The following is a 24,160-nucleotide window of genomic DNA, read 5'->3' on the forward strand; positions in this document are numbered from 1 at the left end:
CTCTGACAGGAAGCACCTTGTTTTGTTTCATATAATGCTAAAAGTGCAGGAGTCACTGCTGTATTACTTGCTGATGTTGTAAAATGGCTAACGGCAGTAAATTGGTAACAGAAAAAAGAACAACTATATCATCAATAAGCCAATTCTGTAGATAGCAGCAGAATTAAAATTAGGAGATGGTAATTAAATTTTTACTATTATTTGAATGCACTATTTTTACTATTACTTGAATACAATACATAACAAAATAATGATGCATTAAAAATTGCTTAAGTTTTCTTTGAATGAAATGAGCAATGCAGATGAAACCTGGGTCTAGCTCTTATTTCTCCAAAGCTCACTTGTTTCATTCACTACAGGAATATTTCATTTTTTTTTATAGATTTTTATTTACACATAAATATGTGTGTGTCTTTATTAACCTATGTTGTTTTATTATTTATTTTTACCCATGATGACAAATGCAAGAAGAAAAACTGCAAAACAACAAGCTTCATAATACCCATGCATGTGCTGCCCCATAGGTAAGAATTTCTTGTTCTAACAGATATGAAGGACTTCCAAGTGCATGTTACATTAGCAGAATATTTTTTGACAAATCTTATCTAGTAGATAAACAAAGAACAGGAGGTCATGACAGTTACTCAGTAAAAAGAAGGTTTGTTCTTCTCTCTAGCCCATGTAGATCCCTCAAATACAGGTTGCTTACTCAAGAGACATCTGATTTCCCCTTGGCCTAGCCTAGACCTGTTCTTTTAAACACAGAAAAGTGACAATTCTAAAGCACTTGAACAAAAGTTTACACAAAGAGAAAAAGGTGAAACTGAAGTTGATGACAAATAATGCTATGCAGTAATAGCTGTGCTGCGCACTACAGCTGCCAAGGGAGACCTGTTAACTGTGGTATTCAGTGGATCTTCTTAAGAATTTTATGAATGGAAAAATAATGAGTTTGAGATCACCTTCTACATACAGTGAGAGAACACACTAGTAATAAACTTTTACATGAAATAAAGGTTACTCAAAAAGACCATTTTCTGGAGCAACATAGAACCCCTTGATAACTTCCAGTAAGCCCTGAGTATGGTGTATGGACCAAGTCAATGAGACTTAAGGTCTTCTGTGCCCACCTAATTTCTGACTATGAGAATGTAAAATAAACAAACAAACATTCAAACACACACATTGTAGCAGAAAAGATGATCTACTGCTAAATTAGTTACCTACATGCAATCTCACTCTAATCCTGAAAGTTATTCCAAAAACAGCACAGTGATTATGTGATGTGATGCGAACCACTGCCAGTCTCAATTCAGGAGGAAATGCTCAGTTCTATGTTACCCGGGCATTATACCTTTTGAGATGATTTTTTTTCCCCAGCCTTGGAATTACCTTAAGGAAAAATGACAATGAACATAGTAGATGTTACTGTGACAGGGGGCATGCTCAGAGCCAAGTCTCATGCTGGCCCAACCACCTGTCTCTATGGGGCAGTCCACCCAGTCTCGCCTGCCACGACTTTGCTGTTCCCATAAACTGGTAGTATAATGTGGGAGACTGCCCATTTCCTGCCTCGATGCCAGGGGGCATTATCTGCAGCTTCAACCCTTCCCTACACCGCAGCCTGTGCCTCGTAGATGGCATCCACATGATGTAATTATAACCTACCCCACAACTGGTGCTCCAGGGTCTCACAGGGACTCTCACTCCCTCCCTGGAGCAGCAGGTCATTGTGCTCACCCTTTTGCTCTTTCTTTTGACACACATATGGCCTCCTTGCTGTAGAGGACTTACCAGGGTCAGGACTCACCCCTAACTCTCTCGCTGAGCCCTCCCCACTCAGCCTCTGGCCCAACTATGGCCTCAGGCATCCGAAGATGTACCTCGGCCTCCTCCCCACTCCTGGGGTTCCTACTGCGCCCACTCTAAGACCTCTACACCACACCACACTCTGGGGTCTTATCATCATGATCAGCTACTCACAGGGCTGGCCCTTGCACTGCCCTTCAGGCTTACTCCCACTTCAGCTCTACTCAATGTGCTCCTAGGACTGCCCTTCTGGCCTACTCCCTATTCAGCCCCCCTCACGCACAGCCCTTCAGGCCTACTCCCATTCAACCCTACCCTGTGCAGGGCCATCTACATCCCTGCCCTCTCAGGGCCTTCACAACTGCCCTCTCTCTCCAGGGCCACACAACTATCTCCCCCACCAGGGGCCTCTGGGGTCTTCCTCCCCTAAAGGCTCAGATGGCCGCAGCTGTGCCTGGCCCCACTCCTCTCCTGGGGTCTTCCACCCCATAGGGCTCAAGTGGCTGTAGCCATGCCTGGCTCTCAAACCCACCGAATTGTGGGGGCTAGGGGTTAAGGCACCCCAGCCCGCCTTTCACCAGGGTGGTAACTGGCCTGGCATTACCTGAGGGCTCCCGTGGCACCAGAAGCCCCACCAAACCACCCATCCCTGGCAGGGTCCAGTTTTAGGTTGTGCCCAGAACCAAGAGCCTCCAGTTCCTACCTACTAGACGTCCCATGCAGCTCAGCCAGGCAATGTTTCTGCCTGGGCTGGCAGCAGCACACTGCAGATTTTATATACCAGGTTGTCAAAATGGCTGCCACCATCAGGTACCTAGGTAGCTGCCTGACACTACCCTTAAAGTGGCAGACAACCAAAGGTGCACTGCCAGAGTCATGCTACCTTGAACTCTAAATCCCATGGTTTTGGGTGCAACCTCCCAGTATTAAAATTATTATTACACTTTCACATTTGAAAGAAAAGCACTAAAATCTTGTGTATACTTTGCATGACCCACCTACTTTTTCAGGCCAAGTTTAAATCTAACTGAATAATATGAGCTAAAACATTTCTATTATAAACCGTTTCAGAAGAGGCCTCAAAAGGCACTTGAAGAGGTTAGTTAAATATTCACAGCCACACCAATGAACAAGGAAAGAGCAGTTTGAGGAAATTTGCATTCTTAGTTCCACAGAAGGTGAAAGTATTCCTAGATTCCTAAAAGTTGCATGATCTTTCTTTCATACCTTGCAATAAAATTATCACTTCTTATACAGACTAAAAATTCTGTATAATAAACCACATATTTTCCCTACTCTCCAACTAGAATAACAAGGAAGGATTACTTATTAGTATGTGCTCCTTACCTCAACTTGGAATTCTGTTCTTTTATGCTTTTCATGGTATTTTTATATTTTCTCTAGGCAATTTAAGTTTAGAAGGCTGAAACATCGATGAAGTATCAATTCTCTCTCTTGCACAGGTCACCAAACTTTACAACCTTATTAGTATTAAATAAGATGTGGAACTGCAATGATTTTAGAAACATTCAGTTACCAATGCAATGTCTAAAGATTTTTATTCCCCACAAGTGAAAAAAGGAGTTTGTGAACATTAAAAAGAAAATTCAACACCACACACAAAGTTATATAGTTCCCTTTATTTTCCCCAAGGTGATTTTGTCCAGAATCCTCTAGATCTGTGACTGGTACTACTTAGTATAGTTCTGGGGGTTTTTTGAGGAACCTGGTAGACTGAACCCCTAGACCAGTAGTTCTCAACCTTTTTTCTACAGGGACCCATCTGCAAAGGTTCATGGCCTGTCCCCACCCACAACCCCCTGGCCCTGCTGGTGCACAACCCAGAGTCCCCAGGCTCCCCCTGCCAGGTCATGCTGGTGTCTCACTTCCAACCCACAGCCCCTGCCCCCACAGCCCTGACAGTGTACCTCACTTCCAGCCCACAGCCCTGCCAGAGGCCCCCCAGCTGCCCCCCTTTGGCCCCTGCTTGGGCCAGAGCACAGTGGCTGCAGTAGTTTGGGCTCATGCAGGCAGCAGCGGAGTGCATCCAGCCCCAGCACAAGCTGAAGGGAGGAGGTGAGGCCTGTGGCAACCCTTGCCCTGTGCTGCGGCTGCTGCACCATTCCAGGCAACCTGGTCACAGCCCCTTCTGCCCTGCCACCCTACAAGCAACCAGTGCAGCCTCACAGCTCTCTTCCACCCTGTTCCCCCACTGGAAGGGGCAGGCACCTTCCCACCACCCCTCTGCCCTGCCACAGTCTCAGCGCTTTCCTGGGATCAGCATTTCTCAACACATGGCTTGTAATCCTCTGAACTCTTGCAACCCATTTTGGGTCACAACTCATGGGTTGAGAACTAACACCCTTCCAAGTCTAGACAAAACTTGTCTTCCAAGTAGTCAACACATATAAGGCCAATATTAGTTAACAGCCTATTATTACACTACTAATAGCAGCACCAGCAGCAGGCTTAGGGTTCCCATGCAGGTGCAGGAGCTGTAAATCGCCACAAGGAGCACAGCTCAGCCAGCCCATCTCTACCGCCAGAGCTTCCTGCCCTGCACGTACAGCCCCCACACTTGTGCGCCACCAGGGGAAGTGGGAGCCAACTCCCTTCCCTGGCTCCTGCTGCACAGGTCCCGGGACTCCACCCAATAAAGCCCCATTTCATGCTTCCCCACGGTGTTTGAGGACCTGCACAGCAGGGGGTGGGAAAAGCAGACTGCTCTTGCATGGGACTTTCCCCCGTGGTGTGCAAGTGCAGGAGCTGCATGTGTGTGGTGGGAAGCCCCAGAGATAGAGGCTGACTGGCCAAGCTGTGCTTCTTGCTGCAATGCTCAGTGCTGGCCAGAGCCACAAGCTGCTAGGCTGCAGCACCTGCACTGGGCACCAGGGGCCTGAGCAGCTCTGCCTGCCTCTTCTGCTCCTGTCTGTGGGGGCCTGTTGCATGCCACGGGAAGAGTTCCCACCCCCCACACACCCCACAAATGCTACACACCCACACCCTGTCCCCCACAACCCCTCACATGTACAAACCCCCCAAAAAATACCATTGCACCCACACACACACAGCCACACCTCCTCAAACCCCCCTACCTCACCACCTCCCCCATACACACAAACACACACCCCAAGCACACCTCCCCCCACAATATACAAGTCTAAGACTTTATTTTTGAGTTATTATGCAATCACCTCTATATACAGTATGCAAACATAAGTCATGACAAAAATATTTTTGGTAATAAAACTAAAATGTTATAGTTGGTGTTTTACTTCAGCGATTTTTGTTTCTTTCTGGTTCTACGATGGCAACCCCCCCCCCACCCTCCCAAAAGGAGTATTTCTGGGGGGCAAGGGGAGAGACTTCCAGTGGCCTAAGTCAGGGGTTAGGGGCGGGACTTCTGGTCCCAAGATGGTGACCAGGAGGCGATACAACTGTCAAGGGGTGGGGCTACCCATGCAGCCCTCGATAGCTAACCAAAATTCATTAAGCAGTCCTCCAGTTGAAACTACAGCCCACGCCTGGATTAGAATAAGCTTCTTAAAGAAAGATCAAGATGCAAGAGGACACAACATCTTAGACACTTCTGGTCTGTAAATTTACTTTTAGCTATTACTGGCTTTATAGCAATCACATTTCAAAACTGCTAACAGAGTTCTGATCCAACTCTCCTTCCCAGGGTAAGAACTGGAATAGCCTTCTAGACAAAAAATGTACCACAAAGACAAACTGCTGTCTGCACATCGAACTGTGACACTTAATCCTCATTAACTGGACATTTTTACAGCACAATAAAAGGGTTTACTCATGGAGAGCAATGCTTAGTAGGGCAAGGATAAAGAATAAGATCAAGATCAAATCAAAGGGGTAAAGCTAGAAAAAGAAGATGCAAGATAATATCCAAAAAGACACAAGGCCAACTTGGCCAGAAACCCTATATTGGTCATAAAAAGACTAGAAACTAGAGGGATTTCATATGAACCAGATGATCCTAAAGTTCAAATCAATTAAGACTTAAAAAAATCTAATGTAATCATTGTATGGTTAGATTTTGGAGAATTTGGAAAGCTAGAGTATCTCAAATACTAAACTGTTTAAGTCCAAACATTTTGGTAATTTTAGATACAGCTATAAGTATGCTCTACAACTCTTCTGTATTTCAGTTCAGCATTAATTGAAAAAGCAATCATTGTTAACTGCAGTTCAAAAACTGTACATATAATATTTTGAACTAAACCTAAGATTTTTTTCTGCTTTGAAAAACAAAGACTAATACTCTCTTCTGATAAGCATTTTGCTTTTAAAAAAACAGAAGCTGTAGGTGAGATATCCAGTTTCAGTGCCTATTTAGGCTTATTATAAAAAAGCAGTTCAAAAGGCACGTACATATTCAATGGTCATGAGATTTACACCAAGCGGTTTGGTATAACTATGATAAAATGTAGGTTAATTATAAGAAAAGCAAAAGTCAAGATACTACAAGAAATTTTGACCATTGTATTACTACAACATGCCAGCATTCAAAATCAAAGCATTTTTTCCAAGCATTTGTACAATAGTAAAGAGTGCTGGAGCCAATCACTATAAATGGCAGTATGTATTGTAGTGCTGTTCTTCAGTCACCATGATTCATTAAAATTACTGAAAAGGATACTTCCTGAAATAACGCGCTGGACAAATGTGAATGTGAATTGGTAGACCTCTGGGCAAGAGGTTCTTCCCCGATGTGTAGAGTCACAAGAAACAGTTGAGTAGAAATAAGTTTTCTGACACTGGTGGTAAAACTTTGTCTCTCACATGCTCTGAACAGCCTATAATGTGAAACGTGGCTACTGCGCTACATTTCTCAACTAACACCCGTTTTATGAAATTAGCCATATAAAAAGATAATTTGAAGAATCTTATAAAATAGCACATATGCCACATGTACCCAGATGTGTCCTTTAATCCTGATGAGCCAATTTCCTGTTTTTCCTTGACTAACCATTACATTTTGATCAGCTTCATTACCTGCTATTTGTACTGAGCCATCTTCACCCAAAAGGATATTACCAGCTTTCAAATCCCTAGAATGTACAAATAAGTTTGGTTAGACCTTATGTAGAAGAATTATAATCACAGGCTATGAAATTTATTCCAAGATCATCACAAGATGGCCATTTTAAAATTGATAAGCTTCAGAGCCACTCAAAACATGTTTGGTTTATGATCCATCACCATAAAGAAGCAAGTAAAGAAAAGCCATTGATATTTAACATTAAGGGGAGAGAGAAATGAAGTGACAGAATTTAATTGGCATGTAATACTGAGTAAAAAGCAGAATTCAAAGGACACTGATGGGAACTTAAGATAAAATCATTTTTGATGTAAAAGAGCAGAACTCCATTGATAAAGGGAGTTGGCCAGCTTATAATGGCTGAGAGGTTGGCCCTAATCGTTTCTATCCTAAAAACTGATGAAAACAGTATTTTTTTTTTTTTTTTTTTTTAAAGGAGAAGGGGGAAGGTGCTTCCATTATTTACCTCTAAAATGCTCCTTTTGATCAGTTTGTACAAGAAATAAATTCACCACAGATTAAAGAACAAAAACTACTAATATTGTCTGGGTTTTTTGTTTGCTTTTTGTTTTGTTTTATAGTGCGCTGCATTGTTTTTTGTTTTCTTTTAATAAACAAAACCTTAGGAACTCAATCCTGCAAAAACAAATACATGCTTAGCTTTAAAATTCAATGAATTTGGCTACATACATAATGTGATTATTTACTGCTTCAAGATAAGCATATGTCTAAGTCTTCATGGGATTAGGACCCTCTTTGAAAATAGAAATTTATATTCCCATTTGGAAGGAAGTTCAACATGCATACTGTAAACATTAATTTGAATGAGCCAATCTTCCTAGGATTTACTGAGAAGAATTAACAATTGTTACCACTGAAAACACTTTACTCAATGACATTTTCTGGCAAGGAAGCAGGTGGTTGTGGAAAGAAGAAAACAAGCCATTTTGGAAGTAGTATCTCTAATCAGCGTTCCTTTATAAAGCATTTGAAGAAAAAAAACATAGAAAGCTTGCATTTCTCAACTCAATCTTACAATAAGACCTTTTCCAAATTTCTTCAGTCCCTGTAGAGTTGGAGAAAACCTCTTTCTTCTTAACAAGACACATGAGACACAGCAAACTTCCCTCAGCCTTAAAAGGTGCTTAATGAAGGCTACAAATTATGGCAAATTTCTTGAAATTCAAGACTGGAAGTCAAGTCAGGAAACCCAACTTCTACTTTCTCATCCATCCCTTTTGAAGAAAGAAGAAAATATTCCCCAGTTTGCCTGAGAGGTGGTTAGTTTGTTAAAAATCATGTGAACACCGCACATGCTACACAGGACAAACAACCATTTACTGCATCCAGCCTGAGCAGTACCCATTCTGGGACATTTATAATCATCTTTCTGTATAGCCAGCTTTACCTTAACAAAAAAATATTAGCAAGATTGCAGTCTAGTGCTTCTGACAAAGACTCCAACCCACCGAAAGAAATGGAGCATCATGGAAGTAGTTATACCCTGACAGCATGGAAAAGTCATGAGCTATCTTTACCATGGAAGGCCATGGGAGAAGAGAATGGAGATATAGAAGGGCAAGGCTGCAACAGGCAATTACTAGGAGACATCAGCAACATGCATGGGCTCTTCAATTCACAATCATCAAGTAAAAGATTTTAGGACTGCTGTAAGCACTAACTAATTGTCACAATGGAATACATATTTACTTTCTTTTTATTGGCTGTGTTGCATTTATATTGGTTATCCCATTCAGGACCTTACTGCACTGAAACTCCATACAAACAACAGATAATTCTTATCAAATTAAAGTGTAAAGGTATAGATACACTCAAGGGCAGATCCAGAGGGGGTGCAGTGGTGTGCCTGAATCCCCCTTTCTGACCATGCAGCAGGAGCAGCAGCCAGGGACTTTAAATCCCCAAAGAAGGTATAAATCTCTCCCCACACACTCAGGAACACATCCCTTTTCCTCCCTCCCTACCTGCCACTGCTGCTGTCCCTGCTATCCTAGGAACAAGGGGACCTCTTGTCCTGCTCCAGCCTGGGCTCAGCCCAGAACATCGGCAAAGAAGTGGGTAGGATCCTCCTCCCTGCCTTCCCCCCATCCTGGGTGTTTCCCACCAGCCCAGGAGTAGGCAAGGAGAGTGTACCCACCTACCTGCCACTTGTCTGGGCTGAGCCCAGCCCCTGCCAGCCCAGCTGGAGCACTTCTAGAATTCCTGTTACCCTCAGGGCCAGTTGGGAGAACAGCACTGGCAGGTGGGGAGTATGGGAAAAGGAAAGGGAATGTGCCTCTGAGCAAAGAGGTGGAGGGGTACAATTCTTACCTTCTTGGGGGACCTAAAGTCTCTGACTACTGCTCCCATCATGCAGTCTGTCCACCCTGGGGGAGGGAGACTGGGAGTAAGGGGTACAGCCATCCTGGGCATGCCATATACTCTCCACTGAACTGCACTGCAGACATCCAATCTAGTTTTAGTTTTAAACTAGCTAGCTTCAATACCAGTAGCAATACAGCCACAGCAACATGAAGCAGTTTGGACTTGTTTACTGCACTGCAGACATACCCTTAATTTAAGCAAGGGGTGTTAAAAATACAGCCCATGGGCAAGATATGACCTACAAAAGTGGATCACCTAGCCTGCAGGGCTTTTACTGTGGGCACCAGCAACCAGGACTTGCTGCTGCCACCACTGAAGCCCTGTCTTCACAGCTGCTAGAGCTGTATCATCAGCATAGCCAGAACCCAGGGTTGAATGTGACCAGAATGTAATAGCTGTTCCAAGTCACTGCTGGCAACTGTGAAGCATTCCCCACCTGGGTGCTGGCACTGCAGCTCCAGCAGCCACTGCCACAACAATAGCAGTAACAACTGCAGAGAAAAGCCGTACAGGTTGGATTCAAGGGTAAGCTGTCTGACCCATGAGAAGCTCTGTGGCCCACCAGCTAATTTGATCTAAGCAAAGATGCAAGTAATGCAGACAATGACAGTACACACAAATAATACGTGGGCTCAGCACTGGGCTGGCTACAAACAGCTGCGCCAGGCTCATCACCTCCAGGCCGGAAGCAGGGGAGAGTTGTAATGAGCACACACCCCAACTTTAGTTTGCTTGCAATCAGTAATTACTAAACCATTTCATATACTTATTAAAACCATGAAAATAAATTAATTTAGCCAGCCGACTGGTTGACCAGTCAAACATAGAAGGTTCTAAATGCAATCTTAAAATACAGCCCACTGTACATGTGCTCCTACCTGTGAATTTGACCATTCCTGTGTAGATAATCTAAACCTTCCAAAACTTCTTTAAGAATTGTTGCTATTATTGGTTCTTCAAGTACACCATTCTGGTGTTCTCCTCTGTTGACAATATGCTTTATTATATCCAGCATCGAACCTAAATTGACAAATTCAGGTTTCCAGGAGAAAAAAAATAAAACTGTTTAATTTGGAGCAACCTTACCACATGAATTCTCAGATACATACACATCTTCACATGTCTAAGGACCATCAGAGCTAACCATCTGTTATAATGGTGTATGGTTAACTTGTTCTAAATAGAAAAGAAACATGGTAATACACTGATCAAAAGTATTATAAACACTCAATATTCTACTTGTAAACACAGCTTCTTGATCTACCAGTGTTATGTTTCAAGAGCACTCCAACTTAAAAGTACAAGCACTTTACAAGCTAGACTAGAACATACATTTACAATTCAGAGCCCCAACCCTTTGCATAAATCCTATGCAAGACACACAGCATTCTTGTACAGGTCCAGTTACAGAAGCTGTGCCACAAAAATAAAAAGAACACTCTATTATAATAACATGGAGCTTGATGTATAAGGTATCCTGCATGGGGAGGGTCTTTATTCATTTATTATTAATTTCTCATATTTCTGAATAGTAACATTTTTTTTTTAGCCAAGCATTTCCTAGTACTTGATGAGCTGAGTTACAGACTGCTAGTTTCCAATTTGGGTATATAAAGCAACACTGCATCTCTCTAGTCGTCTCTGTTTTAAGAGACCTCTTAACATTTATTTTCAGATTATGACAATGTAATAGGAATCGGCTGCCGATCAGAAACTGATGATAGAGACTAACAAGAAAAATAAAATGAAATGACCAAATTGATTTCCCCCAACTACTAACATACACAACATTTACCTTTCCTCCTGCCCAACTGTCCAGAAAAGGACTAGACAGACATGGACAGCTCCTATTACAGGACTAATAAGCAGGAAATGGTACTAGCCCCTCTTCCTTAGGTAAAAGGATGGGAGGAACTCAGTGAAACTACAGTGGGTCATCTACTCTTCTTATTTTAGTAAATGGTGCTTAAGAAAAAACAAAGTCCAGCAGAACTGATTAGAGCCTGACACCAGTACAAACCTCTCTGTATGTCTTGCTGATGCCCATGTCTTAAAATAAAAAAGGCTACATGAAACATCCCGACTGTCATTCAGCTAAGCCTGTAGGTTTCAGAGCACATCCTTTTTGTTCCATTTCAGAAGTTTGCATCCTTTTTTAATAAATTATTTAAAAAAGGATGTACAACAAAAAAAAAAAAAAATGAGACTGTACACAGTTTTAAGAAACAAACTGAAGGGAAGGGCTGACCCTGGGGGTAGGGGGAAAGAGTTGGGGCAACTGCCCAGGGCCCCGCATTTTGGCAGGCCCTGCAGAGCTGGGTGGAGCAGTGACACAGAGCAGTAGCTCTGCATTCAGCTGCTCGTTACTCCCTCTCCCACACTGGTGCTGACACTGTCACCACTACAGCAGAAACTTCTTCAGGCCCATGGGATCAGAATGGGGGTTGATTTGCCCCGGAGCCCACACCCTACTCGGGTCGGCTCTGCTGAAGGGCAATCAGCAACTTACCTCCACTCAATAACTTCATAACTAGCCAAAGTTCATCCTTCACCACAAAAGATGTATAATAGGTTACTACATTGGGATGACTGCATTGACTCATCGCTTGAATTTCTTTCTGTAAGGAATATGAACACACATTGCATAGTAGTCTTACAAAACAATTCTGTTTTGTTACATGCTTCATTCATTTGTTATTTTTAAAAGTGAGATATCAGAACAATATGTTAAGGATGCATAGGAAACAGCATACTAGAGCTGTTTATAGGTGTATACACATACAGTACAAGACAAAATATATTAGTATGGGAAATATTAACGAATCTCACTGGAAAGACAGAAGCATAATTCTATCAGTATTCTTCTGAGAACAAGGAAGAATGAAAGCCATCAGTTCAGAGGAGTAATAATCAAGAGTCTTCAAGTACCAAAGGTTGGAGGAGAGGAAGGATGAGAAAAGCATGACACAGCATGGAAATTGGTGGAGTTAAAGAACAAATGTTGTCATGGAATAAACCAATACCACCCCTGGCTTTTCTTCAAAAGCACTTTACAGCTGGAAATACCTAGGCAACACATGCAAAGAAACACCAACATTGATTATTCTTTGGATGGACAGGCAGAGTAACAAGGACAGATGGACAGGGAGAAGACATGTGGAGTTCAAAATTAAGTGGAACAAAGCACAAGAGGAAGGAGCATGCTCACAGGTACAGGAACAAAAAAACATGAAGGTCCTGAGTGGAGCAGTATGCTGCCGGAAATGACTACACCACAGGACTAACCACTATAGTCCTGTAATGCACTAACCAAGCCATACCATCCTCAGCCAGTCACTAGTAGACTTGTGGAGGAATGAAAAAAAAAAAAGACTTATATCTATTTATATATCTATCAAAAGCTTAACTCTTTACTTTGCATATTAGAACATTTCATTGTTTGTTTGTTCAAGATGTACATATTGAATTTACCCATGTCCTTCAAAATGGGAAAGAAGCAAAGTATCTACCTTACAGCAGCTGCTTTAGTCGGCTTCTTGTAAAAGGAGAAAGAGAAAACTGCTTTGATCATTTATTCCTGTTAGTTATTCCTATCACATTTAACTGTAGGTCAAGATAAGGGTGAGATTTACAACAGAATAGGTTTTTTTCTAGCAAGTTATTAAGCAAAGGTTCTAAACAAGTGGTTCTCAACCTTTACAGACTCGGGTCACCCCTCAGAAAATGCCATCTCTTAGCTTTCACTTTTTTCATTACTACAGAAAATACAGCAATTCTTCTGTTGCAAAGAATAAGAAAAACCACAATAGGTCAAAATATTTTTGACACTAGTTCCTACTTGAAATCTCTGGTCTTACCTTGTGAATTATGTATAGGTGTTTGTACACCTGACAGTGTTAATATTGTATGGCACCCCACAGCCACCTGGTTGAGAATTACTGCCCAAGTTACAATAATCAGAAAGACTTTAAAAGAAAGGCTTCTAAAATGCACTCCATAGGGTATTTAAAAAGGGAAACAAGCTCTAATTTTTATCTAATAATTTAGTTAAAGTGCTCACATTAAGCAGCCCTATTTCAGATTGCATAAGCACCCCCCAAGTCTCAGAATTTGGTAGAGATAAAAGCCACCTTAAAAAGTATTTTTTTTTTCTATTTTGAATGAACCATGGGGTGAACATCCCTCAGTTCTGCTCCATGCAATAAAATGGACTACTTCAGTGCTGCCAGTACCATTCTTTTGCTTGCCCTGTTGTAAAAGAATGAATCTCCACCCAAGGTTTGGTTTGTTTTGACACTTAGATTTTCAGTATTTTTACTGTAGCTCAGATTTTTATTGAAATAGATTCCAAGGTATTTAAGTGAGGACACCAGCTCCAATTTATTTCTCTACAAAACCCATGCCATTTTCCTCCTTTGATTCCCAAAGACCAGTACCTTGGAGGTAGCAGTGTTGATCCAAGCTTTGAGACACAGTGGGCACATCTACATGAGATGCTTTGAGCACAGTAGGCTAATTCTACTGCGCATTAGTACAGCAAGCAAAACCCATGCTAATGCACTAATGTGCAGTAGATTTAGTCTACTACACATAAACATCACAAAATACTGTTTGTTTGCACTAATGCACAGTAGCACTGATTACAGCTCATTAAGTTAGTACATTACAGGTACTAAACTTAATGTAACGTAATTATGGCACATTAATGAACATGTAGATACGTCCACTGTCTCTGAAAAGCATCTTATAACTCTTGAAGACCTATCTGGAATTGTAACATTAATAGCATGTCACCTGCATAAAGCACAACAGGGACAAGATTATTCAATGTCATGGGTACACAGAATTGATTCCCTATTGGCACAGGTTTTATATCATTCAGGAATAGATTAAAAAGTAGCAGATGAAGCAAATATACTTTTCATACCCATGTCTTAGTTGGAAAACTACTGGACAGGCACCCTGGATCCCATAAAGCACTGTAGATGCTGTAAGTCCTGAAGGAGCTCAGATTGAAAACTGATGAACTCCTAACTGTAGTATGCAACCTATTGCTAAAAACAAGCTTGGTACCTGAGGACTGGAGGGTTGCCAATAAGACTCCCATATTTTAAAAAGGCTCTAGAGGGACAATAGGAAACTCTAGGCCAGTGAGCTTAACTTCTCTTCCTGGAAAACTAGTATAAACAATTTTAAAAAAAAACGTTCAGTATGTAGATTAACATAACTTACTGGGGACAAATCAACACAGCTCTGTCAAAGGGAAATCATGCCTCGCCAACCTACTAGAGTTTTTAGAGGGTGTCAGTAAGCAGGTGGATTGGGGCAATCCAGTTGACATAGCATACTTGGACTTCCTAAAAGCCTTTGACAAGGTCCCCCCACCAGAGGCTCTTAAAGTCAAGTAGTCATGGGATTACAGGGAACATCCACTTGTAGATTAGAAAGTGGCTCTAAGATAGAAAGCAAGAGTATAAATAGTCAGTTTTCAGAATGGAAAGAAGTAAACAGGCAACAGAATCCCCCAAGGATTTGTGTTGGGACCAATGTTGTTTAATGTATTTATAAATTATCTGGAAAAGGTGGTGAGAGTGGGGTGGCCAAATTTGCTGACCACACAAAATTATTCAAAGTGGTAAAGACCATGGCAGTCTGTGAGGAACTACAGAGGGTCAGGCACAATTGCGCAAATGGGCAACTAAATGGCAGATGCAATTCAATGTAAAGAAAAGTGATGCACATGGACAAAAATAACCCAAGCTACACCTATATCACATCAGCTGTTACCAAACAGGAATGAGATCTGGGAGTCATTGTGAAAACATCAGCTCAGTGCTCAGCAGCCATCAAAAAGGCAAAAAATGTTAGGGATTATTAAGGCAATTGTAAACAAACCAGAAAGTATCGTCACACCCCTTTACAAAATCATGGTGCAACCTCACCATGAATACTGTGCCCATTTCTGGTCCCCACACCTCAAAAAGGACACAGAAGAACTAGAGAACACCCAGAGAAGGGCAACAAGAATTATTACTGGTATGGAGAGGCTTCAATATGAGGAGAGATTAAAGAGGGTAGGCCTATTCAGTTTAGAAGAGACTTGAGGAGGGACAAGACAAGGATTTACAAAATCTAAATGGTAGAGAGATAAATAGGGATTTATTTACTCTCTCAATTCAAGAATGAGGGGGTCACAAACAAACTAGTAAGTACTAAGTTTAAAATTAGCAAAAAGAAATCCTCTTTTGCACAGTGTGCAATTAAAGCTCATTGCTGCAAGAAGTTGTGGAAACTGACAACTTAACCAGATTAAAAAAGGGACTGGACAAATTCTTGAAGGAAAGGGGCATCAGTAGCTATTGAGCATAGGAGTTAGGGATACAGCTTCTGAATCAGAACTTCCTAGACTTTAAGTGCTGGAGGTTGAAAATAAGAGAAAAAACAGTAGAAAAAACCCTGGTCATACCCAGTTTGTTCTCCATTTCAGTATCCAGGTTCTGCCACTGTGCAACACAGGATACCAGGCAAGATGGACCTATGATCTTGCCCAGTAAAAGGCAATTCTTATATTCTTATTTGAATAAGAAGCAATGATTAACTGTAGCAGAATTTATCCATTGATGTCTCTGCCAATTTCATCCATAATTTTTAATTGGTCTAATGGAGTCAAAAGTTCCCTTTAGAACAATGAAGGCTACATGTAAAAGGTTTGGTCTTTTTACATATTTGGATATCAAATAATGCAACTGAGTGGTCTACAAAAGAATAGCCTTCTCCAAAATCAGCTTGCTCTTTTCCTAGAACTTTATTTTCAGAAATCCACAGTTATAGATAAGACTAAATGTCTCCCAAATATTTTGGCTAGAATAGACGTAAGGTTAATAGGACAAAACGCTGCAAGATCTCTCTTATCACCATTTTTTAAGATTGGGACTAGTATTATTTTCATTCTAATACTTAGGATAAATGCCTCTAAAATAATTATGTTAAATGCTTTTGTCAAAATTGGATACCCCAAGATTACTGGGGGAAGAAAAATCAAGGTCAGCAGCCTTCTCACTGCTCAGCAGAGATAGATATGATCTTACCTGAGATTCAGAGGTGAGGTAATGGTCTACCTGTGATTTAACAGCTAAAGTGTCCTTCAGCAAGCAGCTATTATTTTCCTTACCAGGTACGAGTAGATTAAACAAAACTTGTGTTTCTTCAGGAATATGTGCATCAGGGATTCAGCTAAAAATGTTAGTCTCTTTGGCTATAATCTGCCAAAAGCATTAATTATTTTTATAGGCCTGCAGCTACCAGTTCCTTCCACATCATCCTATGATACTGTTTCTTCCATTAGATTTTTTTAAAATTTCTTTTAATCTTCTTGATTTGTTTGGAAGCTGGCACAATCATTTATAGACTTCTATTCCTCCATGGCTTCTGCATCACGGTCCTTAGCTTTACAGCAGTCCTAATCATTGTTTATGCCACTGACACCTAATCCTTACAAAGATACGTCTTTGTAAAATCATCTTCCAGCAGCTGGACAACCATTAAGTAGCTGCTCCTTGGGAGTCTTTTTCTTTGAGTATTCAAGGTGAGGGGCCTGAGAAAGTATCTTTAGCTAGAGCAGGGGTGTAGGTTGTAGCCGTGTTGGTCTAAGCACATAGGCAGACAAGGTTCTTTGCGTGAATCTAATATCTTTTATTAGACCAACTTAAATAGTTGGAAAATAATTATTATTAAGCAAGCTTTCGGGTTCAAAAACCCTTCATCAGGCTAAGGAAGTTTAAGCAGTTGGTGTGTGTTCTTCCTGGATAGAATGAAAAGTAAAGCAGCAAGCGGCTGGGCTGGTCTGTATACAACACAGGTAGTCAGTGAAGATGTAGATTGAGGAGTCAATGGGTGAGAGACAGGCTGGGCGGGGTGGGGCACGGGGGAGAGAGAGAGAGAGAGAAGGGGAATGAATAGTGGAGAGATACCTCGGGAGTCAGATGTCAGACAGGTTATAGTGTGTGATAAATCCAATGTCTATATTTAATCCATGATTTTTAGTATCCAGGAGTTAGATGAAGTGGAGTTCATAGGCTTGTCTCTGGGAAGTGTTTTGTAAGTTTCCTTTGAGGATCAGGACTGAGAGACTGGAGAGAGAGTGATTTTCTTGTGAGGTTTTTGAACCTGATGAAGGGTTTTTGAACCCGAAAGCTTGCTTAATAATAATTATTTTCCAACTATTTAAGTTGGTCTAATAAAAGATATCAGATTCATGCAAAGAACCTTGTCTCCCTTTAGCTAGAGCAACACATTTCTCTCTTAACTCTTCATTCCATTTAATTTTCATTTTATTAACCAATTTTACTTGGGGAAGGGGAGCTAGTTGCACAGTAGATGAAAAAGACTCCACACGAAATTCTAATGAAATTTTTAGAGACATGGGGAAGTGGTCACACTCTATGCACTGCAGAATTACAAATTATTTCTAATTATGCCACATATGTGGTTCTATTAGTATATGGTCTATTAGCTTTCTTCGTTAGTTCTAACAAACATGAATGCCCCAAGTATATCCTTTCCAGTTAGTCCATAAAGCATTCTAAAATTCTCTTCTGCAATCGATTTCAAAATTTTCTTAATTTAAATGTCTTATCACAAAGTCGCTGAGGGAATTCCCCATATTTCATTTTCATCATCACAGATATCAGTGCAACCAAATCTAGCATTAAAATCACCTGCTATTTATTATTTCCAACTCTGCCTATTTATCTGGGATCAAATCCAGGGTATTATGTAACAATTCACATTTCAAGACTGCAACCGTTCTTGATGTAAATGGTGGGAAGTAAACATTAGTAAGAAATTAAAAGAGTTAAAGGAGTGATACCATGAAGTTTAATAAAACTGCTAGTAGATATTTAGACTCCAATTCAATTTCTAATCCCTCAGTCAGACTCCTAATTGAAATGAGAGTAACCAGGTCTCCCTGCCATCACCCTTTAGTTAGACCCTTCCAGGCATTTTTATAAAAATGAAACAAGTCCAGGAATGCACACCACCTTTCCATACATCTCTTGTAAAATCACAATAGCAAAATCATTAATAAAGCTTGTCCACCATGGATCAAGTTGTTTGTCAATCCAGCTATGTTCCACATCAATCTCACCCAAAGATCAAACAATTTGCTTCTCCTTAGAATCTAGTCAATCTTGAGTCCACAAATACAAGATTAAGATAATCATTGGTAGGAACCGAGTTCTTCAAATGCTTATCGTATTCCCTACTTTGCAGAGGGAGACCATCTTTTATTTCCATCCTGCTAAGAAGACAGTTGACTGCCCCTTTTGTCACCAGATACCTAACATATAGGCTCCTAAAACTAACTCTCAGTGGGATATCTAGCTGATATTCTTATTGATTATAGCCTTGATACATAAACTGTTTTCCAATAGCTTAAGAAAAATGTCTTTTGATTAAAAATCATAGTATTTTCTGTTTCACACTAAAAAGATTCTCTCTCGAGTGGATAAAAAATAAATAATAAAATAATTTTGCTCTCTTAATTTTTTGTTTCTGTTTCTAATGGAACTAAGCTAAATCAAAATTGGGAAGGAACTTTTTGTTCGTCAGGAACTGACTGTCAGTTCATCAACTGTATCAGTTTTCAAGAACTGATAAAATCCTTACTATTCAGAGTTTGGTTTAGTTTTTTTGGTTGTTTTTATTAGACCCATTCTTTGAAATGTCTTCGTCAATTTTATTATTGTTTAATAAAATAACCTGTGCTTCTAGGTGTGATTTTAAAACCACAGATTAATTTTCTGAGTACTGTTAATACATTGAGAAATAAAACATTTCTTTCTTCATTTTCTTTAAGCAGCATAGTAACAACTGAAGATATGAGAGACACCTTGGGGTTTTTATTATCTGAGGCATCCTTGTTGACTTCATTTTTCCCCACTGTACAGCTGATTCACATAACCCCGTCCTGTCTCCTGGGAGGACTGAGCCAGGCAGTGAAGTAAAACTCCCTCCCACTCAAAGTATAATCAAGAGTAAGGGATAGTTATGAATTTGGTAAATCTATATTAAAAATTTCCTTCTTCTAGAGTACCTATAACTGGTGGGGGGGTAAGAAGTAGGTTGTCTTCTTCACTTGTCTTTTCTTTCAACAGTTCTCTTTCACTAAACTGTATCAGTGAACTATTTGTGAAGATGTTACTGGGTTAAAAGAAGTTCTTTTTAGGCCTTTTTTGAACAACCAGTCTTGTAATTTTCAGTAATACAGACAGACCTTTAGTTCCTGATAGCAAAGGTATAAAGACAAGGGGTGATCCTATTGTGGGGGGAACTAATGATCATATTTAAAAATGCCACAGTTCTGCTATAAACCCATTACCCAGACCTAGGAATTCCTTCCCTAAAGCATAGGCAGGCTAATTGAAAGGACCAGCTATTGCACTTAAAAATGGACCAAGTTAAAATAATAATTCAGATAACCAAAAGGCCAGCACTCTCTGGCTTCCACCTCTAGGGCAGCAGCAGCTTATAAGGCTCCAGCTGACCCAGGTGAAGATGACTCCCCTAACATAGGTGTAGGCAACCTTTTCCAACTGAGGGCTAGAGTCCACCCTAGGTTGGAGCCTGGTAGGTGGGTGGACACAAAAACCCTGTCACCGCTGCAGCTCATCTCCCCAATGCCACATGGAGAATGCCTGCAGAAGGCACTCCCTACTGCCAAATGCTGCCGAAGCCCCATGACCATATGCTAGAGCCAAAGGTTCTAGAAACAGGGCAGATCTGGCCCAAGCTGCAGAGTCCGGCTCTAACCGTCCCTAGGAGGCTCCCTGTCACAGACTATAGATTTGAAGCAACCTGGCCCCAGGAGTGTGGGAGGAGTGGAGGGGACAAGTTGGGCTGCAAAGCCAGCTCCATCTGTGCGTCAGCCTGCCCGCCCACCCTCAGCACAGTGGATTGATGGGGGTGGAAGGGGACAGCCACGGCAGCAGTCAGAGGATCAACTGTAAGAGTAGCTGGGACATGTGCAGGGTAAGAGTGCATTTATTTTCTCTTTCAGAAATAATTTAATGACACTATTGTGACACAACCCACCCTTTGGGAATCACTAGCTTATTGTACCAGAGTCAGCTTGGAAGTCATTTTAAGCCATTTGACCATATTTTTAAAAAAGATTTTACAGGGGCCAATTACCTAGAACACCTACCCACAGTCCAGCACTGTAGATCTTACTTCTGTGTGTACTCTATAAATCAGTCAACTTAACTGCTGCAAGTAATATTTCAGAATCAGCTAATCATTCCCCCATCTCACACGCAAACAATTTTTTTTTCCATCCAAGTTCAGTGTTGGCCACTTAATGCACCTATGGAAACTGATCCCCTTATTGAGTCTGTGCTGATTATGAGGATGAACTTCTCATACTGATGTTTATTAGTTAAAAGCTGTATTCAAGACAAACAGCAGTAGACAATGTTGGTGAAGATCTGTATTTGTAGTTTGTAAAATCAGGCTGCTTTTTAAAAAAAAAAATAAAAAGCAAATGGACAAAAAGTACAAAATTGTTTGTTTTCAAGTATAATGTACTATTACAAAGAAAGGATACACTATAAAGCAGAAGTATTTATTTCTTGTGAGCTACCCAGCAGAAAAATTGCTCTCCTATAGCATCTTTCATTATCTTTGGAAAAATCTTCCCCTCAGATGCTGTATACCATTATCAAAAGGCTTCACTACAAAAAAATCAAGTGTCCAAACAGATAGCTTTCAGACTTTTTGGAAAATGTATTGTAAATGCTACAGTTACAGGTAAATGGTGATTGCATAGGTTACATAAAATATTTTAAGGATAAAATTATGTTTCTTTGTATGCATGACTGCAGTAGACCATCTCTATTTTGCAACAATGAAACGTAAGTAGAGGGAGAGTAAACATAAATCATCAAGGTCCTCTGGCTCTTCATGTGTTTGACTACAGACTCAAAAAAGAATGTAAATATGTACTCAGTCAGAAAAATCAACACAGGAGGGCAATGAATAAAAGCCAAGTAGTGACAGGCATTGGGAGGGAAAGACTTTCTATTTCAATTAAAACAAAGTAGCAGGAAGATTTTTTTTCAAGAACAATGCACAAACAGCATAATAACTGGAACTTAATGTATTAAAATGATGGCATTGCCAGTAATATCCAGGGTCTGAGGAAGGCAGAGGATACAGCAAAGTTGCCTCTTTTGGCAGACAGACAAGAAATCTTAACAGTGATAGTTTAGTGAATCTCTCAAAACTCCTGCAAAAAATTGTCTTTTATGAACATATAAGCCAAGGTTAGGGGAGGGCAATGACAACTAATCTTTTTTTTTAACTTATTACTATTATTATGTACTCTGAATGGTCTCTGACCTCAGTCTAAGGGAGAGACTGTTGTTATTTCAAAATAATACAGTTTGGCTTTAATAGAAACTTTATTTTGGAATGAGGTATCAGATGGTGTGGTAAGCTACCACCTAGTTTTTCACAATACAGTCCATTTTTCTTCCTCTCAGTTTCACTTCAAGGCCCCTATCATCTAAGAAAGGGCTACCCAACTGGTAGTCTGAGGACTGCATGTGGCCCCCAGTGGATTAACATGCAGCCCCTGGGCTCCCAGTCAGGGCATCCCTACTCTCACTGATCCAAGAGTTCCTGCAGCTGGAGTGTCTGGGCTCCCCCTTCCTTTGCTGGCTTCCAATGCTTGATCCCACTCTGGTAAGTCTGAGGAAGTCCAAAGCCAGGTGATTTGGGGGGATCCAGGGAGTCCATGCAGGGCAGCATGGGGCACTGGCATAGTACTGGAGGGCGCCTGCTGTTTGGTGGATTAGGACCCCCACCAGTCAGAGGTTAGACATTCCTGATCTATGAGACTGCATTTAAATCAAGTTTTCCAAGAGACAAATTCCCCTGCTACAATTGATTCAAAACAGTTCCTTGTCTGGAATACCCACTCTATAAATCAAATGCAACAGCCATTAAAACGGGAGAAAGAGCATTTACAGTGGAGAATCCAGGACCTACAGGACAGCCCATGTAAAAGAAACTAGACAGAGGGTAAACTTTCGGTAACAATATTCATGAAACCTTTTGCCTTGGCACTTCCACACGGGAGATAATCAATTTGCTCAGCAACAGGAATTTTTGCACTGGTGAGGGAGGGGAAAAGCTTTTACCTTCTTGGCAACAGTAACCTGCAAAGCAGCAAGAAGTGCTGTCCCTTTTGGAGAGGTTTCACGTCCTTTAATTACTGTTACGCTGCCAACATAATAAGGCAATTTATCTTACTAAGCACCTCAATAAAAGAGGTACTATTAAAAAGCCTGCTTGTAAAAAAAGTTCTGAGTGACTTGCTGACTTGACTGCCATGACCAGTGCATTAGCTTGGTAAACTCTTACTACTCTAAATTTGATACACAGAGGTGGCACAAACCCATTCTGTGTCTGAGAGAGTTCCTGGGATACGGAAGAAACATTCATCTGTGTAGTAACTCTAAACAATCTGGCCATTTCTGTATTTTCCAAGGTATTTTTAAAAGCTACCCATGTCTGCCATTTATAAGTTTGACTCAACAGTGTCCCCTAAAATTGTAAGTTTCCACTCTGCAGATTTTTTTTAAAAGGTACTTCAAATACCACACTCTTCTGACAACAGTCTCCAAAAAACAGCAAGCTTAATGTTGGGTAGAGCAGTTCTTCCTACATCTTCTAACTTCTCCCTCTCCCCTACCCAAACACAGAGTCCTAAGAAATTGGTCTTCCACTGCCTGCTCTGTGTACTCATGCACCATCATACCTACCGCATTGGAGAGGTAGGGGCACTGGATAATTTGGATACATTTCTTAGTGTAGTAAAACATCCATGTTCTTTTAAAGTCCTTTAACCCAATTTTCTGCTTAAAATCTCAGCTCAAGGGAAAAAAAACCTAATTGTTTTCCCATTCGGATTTACTTACAAGTAATTCATCCATACTGGTTTGGCATTTTTCTAAGTTGATTCGCTTTATTGCTACACGTTCTTCTCTGGGTTTGCATAGCGCTGCCTGGACTACTGCTGTAGCTCCACTCCCTGGGGAAGAAAAAGAAAAAAAGAGAGAGAGAGCTAGAACAATTGGAATGCACATTTACTAACAGACGCCCCTAAACTTTGTCAATTTAAGAGACAGGGGCCTCACTGAAGTGTGCCCAAGGCAGTACTGCCCCCCTATGCCCTACCTTTCTTGTTCCAGCTCCAACTTCAGCTCCAGCAGTGAGGAGGACAGAGCAGTGGTGGCTGTTTTTTGGCAACAAAAGGGAGGTAACATCTGCCCCAGCAGTAGCGAACCTCTGGCTGCTCCTCCCACACTACATAATGCTGCCACTTCTGTGCTCTCCCCACTGCCTGAGCCAGAGACAAGGAAGGGAAGGTTTGTGTGGGGTGTGGAAAGGAGGAAAGAGGCAAGCGGCTGGGGGGAGGGCGGAACAGGAAGGTAAGAGCCCCCGGCTCCATTCTGGGCCCCCTTTAGGGAGCACCTGCACCTTGTGTCTGGTTTGCGCACCCATTGTTATGCTACTGTTGAGAATTATTAGGCATAAGATTTAGTGCTACCCAGTCGCTAAGGAAATTGCTGATAACCAGGGAACCGGGTTTTCCATTTGCCATGGAAAAACATGGATTTCCTACTCTAAAGGAGAAAATTACAGATTTAAAGGAGAAAAACCCAGGAAACTGGCTTTCCCTTTTCAGGCCAGCAGAGTTCCAGGCTGCAAGGGGCTTCTTCAGGCTGGAGGAAGTGGGACACAGGGGGCACGACATGCATGTATGCATGCACATGCACACGTGGCAACTAGGCAGTATGGTAGAGAGCAGCTCCCACAGCTTCCTCCAGATAAGTCTATACG

At 41.2% G+C, this 24,160-nt stretch overlaps 1 protein-coding gene across 3 annotated transcripts in view; it reads right to left on the bottom strand.

Moving 5' to 3' along the window:
• Positions 1-24,160, bottom strand: part of STK39 (serine/threonine kinase 39) — a 317,667-nt gene that overhangs the window by 197,846 nt on the left and 95,661 nt on the right. Inside the window, exons 1-4 of one of the 3 annotated variants that reach the window (XM_019522752.1) lie at positions 23,236-23,339; positions 11,763-11,871; positions 10,132-10,273; positions 6,823-6,878 (exon numbers count right to left, since the gene is read on the bottom strand). In XM_019522752.1, coding sequence (XP_019378297.1) covers positions 6,823-6,878; positions 10,132-10,273; positions 11,763-11,871; positions 23,236-23,250 — 322 coding nt within the window. In that variant the 5' untranslated portion in view covers positions 23,251-23,339. Of the gene's footprint in view, positions 1-6,822; positions 6,879-10,131; positions 10,274-11,762; positions 11,872-23,235; positions 23,349-24,160 lie in introns of those variants that run through there. The other 2 variants (XM_019522751.1, XM_019522750.1) reach the window with 2 other exon arrangements.

Source organism: Gavialis gangeticus, unplaced genomic scaffold (genome assembly GCF_001723915.1).
Source record: "Gavialis gangeticus isolate Ggan-Ray unplaced genomic scaffold, GavGan_comp1, whole genome shotgun sequence".
Classification (NCBI taxonomy): Eukaryota; Metazoa; Chordata; order Crocodylia; family Gavialidae; genus Gavialis; species Gavialis gangeticus.